General features: G+C 43.2%; 1 protein-coding gene across 1 annotated transcript in view; it reads right to left on the minus strand.

Annotated features, from left to right (window-relative positions):
* Positions 1-6,321, minus strand: part of LOC139368002 (wings apart-like protein homolog) — a 44,916-nt gene extending 38,595 nt beyond the window's left edge. The window contains exons 1-2 of the mRNA XM_071106475.1: positions 6,041-6,321; positions 4,159-4,652 (exon numbers count right to left, since the gene is read on the minus strand). Of these exons, the coding sequence (XP_070962576.1) occupies positions 4,159-4,630 (472 nt within the window). The 5' untranslated portion in view covers positions 4,631-4,652; positions 6,041-6,321. The remainder of the gene's footprint in view (positions 1-4,158; positions 4,653-6,040) is intronic.
* Between the last annotated feature and the right edge of the window lie 260 nt (positions 6,322-6,581).

Below are 6,581 nucleotides of genomic sequence, written 5' to 3' on the forward strand. Positions count from 1 at the left end.
CAAGGGTGCATGCTCAGCCCACTCCTGTACTCCCTGTTCACCCATGACTGCGTTGTCATGCACGCCTCCAACTCAATCATGTTTGCAGACGACAACAGTAGTGGGCTTGATTATCAACAACGAGACAGACTACAGGGAGGAGGTGAGGGCACTCGGAGTGTGATGTCAGGAAAACAACCTCTCACTCAACATCAACAAAACAAATTAGATGATCTTAGACTTCAGGAAACCGCAGAGGCAGCACCCCCCTATCCATATCGACAGCACAGGAGAAGGTGGAAAGTTTTAAGTTCCTTGGTGTACACATCACGGACAAACTGAAATGGTCCACCCACACAGATAGTGTGGTGAAGGCGCAACATCGCCTCTTCAACCTCAGGAGGCTGAAGAAATTTGTCTTGTCACCTAAAACCCTCACAAACTTCCACAGATGCACAACTGAGAGCATCCTGTTGATCTGTATCACCACCTTGTACGGCAACTGCACCGCACACAACCGCAAAGCTCTCCAGAGGGTGGTGCGGTGTGCACAAAGCATCATTTGGGGAAAGCTACCTGCCCTCCATGACACCGACTGCACCCGATGTCACAGGAAGGCCAAAAAGATCATCAAGGAAAATAACCACCCAAGCCACCATCTGTTCACCCCACCAGAAGGAGAAGTCTGTACATGTGCATCAAAGTTGGGACACGGAGACTGAAAAACAGCTTCTATCTCAAGGCCATCTGACTGTTACACAGCCACTAACACAGAGCGGCTGCTGCCTTCATACAGACTTGAAATCATTGGCCACTTAAAAAAATGGATCACTTGTAAACATTATTAAAGTGGCATTATGAAAGTGACATATCCTACATTACTCATATGTATATATTGTACTTTATACCATCTATTACATCTTTGCCTATGTCGCTCGGTCATCCATTTATTTACATATTTTTATTTATCCGTTATTTTACCAGGTAAGTTGACTGAGAACACGTTCTCATTTGCAGCAACGACCTGGGGAATAGTTACAGGGGAGAGGAGGGGGATGAATGAGCCAACTGTAAACTGGGGATTATTAGGTGACTGATGGTTTGAGGGCCAGATTTGGAATTTATATATGTACATATACTTACTCCACCCCTTTACTTAGATTTGTGTGTATTAGGTAGTTGTTGTGGAATTGTTAGATTACTTGTTAAATATTACTACACTGTCGGAACTAGAAGCACAAGCATTTTGCTAAACTCACAATAACATCTGCTAACCATGTGCATGTGACCAATAGAATGTGATTTTATTGGATTTTGGTGCCTTTTGGCAAACTCCAAGCAGGGCTGTCATGTGCCTTTTACTAAGGAGTGGCTTCTGTCTGGCCCCTCTACCATAAAGGCCTGGTTGGTGGAATGCTGCACAGATGGTTGTCCTTCTGGAAGGTCCTTGCATCTCCACAGAGAAACTCTGGAGCTCTGTCAGAGTGACCAATGGGTTCTTGGTCACCTCCCCGACCAAGGCCCCTAATTTTTGACAAGTCCCAAACTAATCCTTCCAAGGCTCGGAATCCCAAAATCAGATGTGATTTGACGGTTCATCACTGACAAGAGCTGACACCTCAGTCCAAAATGTCCATAGAATTCAAAGTTATTCAACCAAGGGAATTAAAGAGATTCTCCTGCACTTCTGTTTACTGTTTAGCCAGTAGTTCTGAAAGTAGCACCCACGAGGCAAAAGTAGTCCTCAAAAATTGCGTACTACATTACATATGTGCACCACATGCAAACAAAATTGAAAAGCTGTCTAACAAAAAAATCCTGAAAAGAGATACTTTGGCAATGAGGCCATATATCTACTTCCCCAGATTCAGATGAAAATGTGGATACCACAGTGTCCAGTATGAAGAAAGTTAGAGGTAGATTCACGAGCCAATGCTAACTAGTGTTAATACAATTAATTCCAACCATTGCGCTAATGCTAGTTAGCAATTGCGCTAGTTAGCAACTTCTTAGTCCTAGCGCAATTATCCACAAATTAATCTGACTCTGGGGAAGTAGCTAAATGGCATTGCCAAAATCCCAAGTACCTCTTTAACTGAGCTCCAAGTACCCCTTTAACTGAGCTCCAAGTACCCCTTTAACTGAGCTCCAAGTACCCCTTTAACTGAGCTCCAAGTACCCCTTTAACTGAGCTCCAAGTACCTCTTTAACTGAGCTCCAAGTACCTCTTTAACTGAGCTCCAAGTACCCCTTTAACTGAGCTTGGCATATCAATGAGAAATATCCTATCACAAGAAAGATAGTAAGTAGACATCCTACATCCTCAATCTACATTTTACTTCAAAATAACTTGGGTTTTGTCATTAATTCAGGGTGGTGTGGTTTTTGCTGAGCATGCCAAGACATTTGATGAACAGGTTGTGTTTTGAATTACCCTTCCACCTCTGTAAATAAAAATAAAAAAATTAATGGGAATGTTTTATTTTTAGAATCTTTTGCACTAAAAAAAATCATCGGACTGAGAAAATGCCTGATTAGATTTCAATCAGAGCCGTAACAGGCCTGGTTTATTATGCAGTTGGTACTTGAGGGATCGCTGTCTGGACACACTCTGAATGCAAAGACAATCACGCCATTGTCGCTAAAGACTGAGCACCTCGGAGTTAAAAAGTTTTCTAGATCCAACAAAGCTTTTCAATAATTAGCCACATAAAAAAAGGGCCGGAATGCTTTGCTTGATGAATCCTTAAACGAGGTTCAATAAGTATTAACATCAGTCTGACCGCAAGTCCCAGCTGTGAAAAGTTTCCTTTAACCCCAGATCTGCTCATATTGATTTCTCCTCAAGACAAACAAGTAGAGAGTTTCTATGGGTGGACAAGTGAACACTGGGCCTTGGAGGATATCCTGGGTTTGTGTAGGAATGTGGCAGTGCTGTTGCTAAATGTGCCAATGAGTAATACTTTCAGTTCAGTTTACAGACTGACAGAACTTTTACTCATCATGTGACTAGCGCTAACTTGCATGACAAAGGATATGCTTGTGGCTATTGTTCCATACCTGAGCCTGCAACTTCAATGCCTACAGAAATGTGTCAAACAAGCCCATTCTCTAAGTGACTCAAAGCCTAGACAACTTCCAGGGCCACTGATTTGAATGACAGTCACAGAGGGCATACAGCCATATGGAGGAGTGACAAATTATGTGATAGTGTTTTTGCAGTGGACAAGGGCACACAACAGCAGGCAGCATTGCATTGAAACGGGCCCGTAACTAGAGCAATAAGTTGCTGCCTCTGGCAGTAAATAACATTCAGCGTGTCTGCTTAGCAATGCGGAATACAATCAGAACCACCTGCCATAGAGGAGATGGCCTCCTAAAACGAGGCTGTACCCGTCAAGTGGACCGGTTTCGTATTAGAGAAGAGCATCAACATAATGCAGACTGTAAATTTTGATGGGTTTGCTTCTCCCCAGCGAGTGCTTTGGGTGTAATCCACAAGAGCCACCTGCTAGGCTGACAGTTGGTGCCCATTATTCCAGTCCAGAGGGTAAGCTAAACTCACTCCTGGCAGCCTGTTGAAGCCTGCTCCAAAAACACACTGCCAGATTAGATGTTTTTCTGTTCCAAGATTTGGGCTATCAAAGTTTTCCCAAAGTCAAAAGCTTACAACGATGATTGTAAAGAGTTAAATTGCTGTTCAATTTAAATGACTACTTGTCTGAATCCTAAGGTCAGCTACCAATCTGCTGTCTAAATCAAATGGCTGGATGACATCATATGGTCCGAAATTAACAAGACGAATTGCAAGTGCATCCTAACTTAATTTAGCATTTTCCTTTTGTAGACTCACTAGCACAACTAATTTATTCTTTACAAATCTTTTACTATATTGGATTACTAATATTGGATCACTAAAGACCATCAAAATATTTGGTACTCAGTCCTATAACTACCTTAAAAATAAATGTGCTTGAAATCAATGACAGGAAATAACCGTTTCAATAATTAGAACCGAAGTTGGCTGACACGGCACACAACATTTGATCTTAACAAATGAGTCCGCCATATTGCAAGCAATTTATCCCTTACACCCCCTGGAAGCAAAGGTCTTCTGGCCCAAGATTTGATTCTACATTGGATTAGTAGTCCTACTTTGCAACACGAGGCTCCTCCTACCTGTTGTGGTGGTGGTGTTGAAGAACCTGGCTGTGTCCTCTGTGACCCTCAATTGGCTTCTGTCACTACCCATGCTAGAGGTAGCTTTACTGGGAACAAGGCTGCTCTGCTGGCTGCTCCTGGACTCCAGGCAGAAGCCTGGCCTCCCTGCCTGAGGCGGCTCTGCTGATGCCGGCTTGGCTGGGGAGGCCTTGGCGTGTGGGAAGCGAGAGGTGACCGTCTTGGACTCATCATCGCTGTCAAAGCCAAAGGGGTCCTCAGAGATCTCATCTGAGAGTTTGGGCCTCTTGGGCTGCTCTGCCACCTCACTCCTCTGGCCCGGGCGCTTGGAGCTCACCTTGGCCTTGTATGTCGTCTCGCCCCATTTGGTGCTGAGCGTTGCTCTCTTGTTGGACAGGACCTCATCAAACTTGGATGATGATGATCCATCGCCGCCCTTACGGCTGTAGGTTTTACCAAATCTCGATGTCATTGTGGCATCTGTTTCATATTCTCTGGGACGGACACAAAATATAAAATGCATTAGTTGCCGTCATCATAGGCCATTTCTCATCAACGCAATAACAATATTGTGGTTGAAATGTACTTTTACTGTAATGGAGGGCTAGAAGGGAGCACTCTTTCCTCTTGTCTAAAACAAATATCCTCATGCTCCAAGGCAGTGATTGGGGACATTTCCCTGTGTAGGGTGCCCTCTTTCAGAGGGTTAAACAGGTGCCCTGCCTGTGGTCACTTAAGTGCCCATGGCACTTATGGTAAGAGTAGGGGTGTTAACCCCAGTGTCCTGGCTAAATTCCCAATCTGTCCACCTAATCATCCCCAGCTTCCAATTGTCTCATTCATCTTCAAATGGGCATAGAATACAACCTTTGTGTCAACTAAGGACCCCTTACACTTCATGTCATTGTGTTGAGACAGCCTGCGGGACCAAAAATTGTGAATAATAACACACAGCGTTAACTAGGGAATCAAATATGTCTAAGTGAGGTATGCTGCATTTTCTAGTTTAAATATGTAGTTGTGCAGTAAAATTTAGGGAACCCTTTTGCGTTAGTGGGATCTTTATTATCAGCTTGAGTAAACTGAGACTACTGCTGCGTTAGCATACTAACCGGAACTAAACTCGGAAATGTCCGACTTTCTGAATCGTTGAACGCAGCACGTGTATGACTACAACCAGTTAACAAGTCGCAGTTTCCTCGTTCCGATTAGCACTTTAATGCAGCATCAACTGCTCTGGATGTGGCTAACGCAATGTGTGTACAACTAGCTAACGTTAGCAACAATACACCACAATTAGCTTAGCCACTATACAGTTAGCTAGTTAAATCAATCAGCTGTTGTTATTGAAGAAAATATAGGGTGTCTAGCAGCAGTACATATAAGCAAAGTTAACGTTATCTAACTAGCCTCGATATTATCATGATATTGACATAGGGAGTTGTAGTATTAATTTAGTGTTGATACCAAAACAGACCCATATGGCGAGCTAGCTAGTTGCGACGTTAGCTAGCTAACCAACTTAGCCATTAACGTCGTGTGATAGTGCGATGGCTAGCTACCGTTAGCTAAATAACGCCAACGCCATCTGCAAACGTCCTGTGCGTTGTTCATTAATATAATAATAGTTGGCTAACACTAACATAATTTAGTCATCACATTATCGTTGTGGCTAGAAAGTGAGGAAAAAAACAATTTACCTAGCGAAGTATAGTAACGAAATAGCTACTTGGCTAGTTAGCTATCAGGTTAGTATCAACAGACGAAACATGATTGACGAACATCCACTTTTCACATTGATTTGAAGGTTTAAAGTAGTTTGAAAATCACTGTATATTTCATAAAATGTAAGTGAATACAACCATACAACAGCCTCACTTACTAGGTGCGCGAAAAGACCGAACCACTCAACAACACTCCGAAGGCGTCCGCTTCCCGCAGCAGATTGGGCCTCCCTTACAATATAAACAAGACTAAATTTCCTGTAGTATTGAAAGCTAGAGGACAGTCAACAACTGCACAAAGTCCTGTGTTTTTTGTGTAACAAAGTTATTTTGATAATGTTGGTTTTACGTCTGATATATTCCCTTTTTGAAGCTATCTCAAACTCAATTGTCTCCTCTTGTGTTACACCGATGGCTTGCATTCGGGTTCCCCCTCCCTTTCGCTTCCAACCGCACTGTCACCTAGCCGCTAGTACACTGTGGTCCAATCAGGAAGCTACATATTTGGATGTGACAGTGAACTAGCGCTGCGAAGCAGTATTCTCCGTTGTGATTGGTTCAAAAGCCGACAAGACCAAACACCTTCGCATTTCATTGGACTGTTGGTGAGAGGCGTCCTCTTTGGGGGGTGTCGAAGCCGTTCATATATCGCTCATTCAGTGGTTGAAGCTCCTGGAATGTAAATAAATGTGCAAACTG

Source organism: Oncorhynchus clarkii, chromosome 16, assembly GCF_045791955.1.
Source record: "Oncorhynchus clarkii lewisi isolate Uvic-CL-2024 chromosome 16, UVic_Ocla_1.0, whole genome shotgun sequence".
In the NCBI taxonomy this organism is placed as follows: Eukaryota; Metazoa; Chordata; class Actinopteri; order Salmoniformes; family Salmonidae; genus Oncorhynchus; species Oncorhynchus clarkii.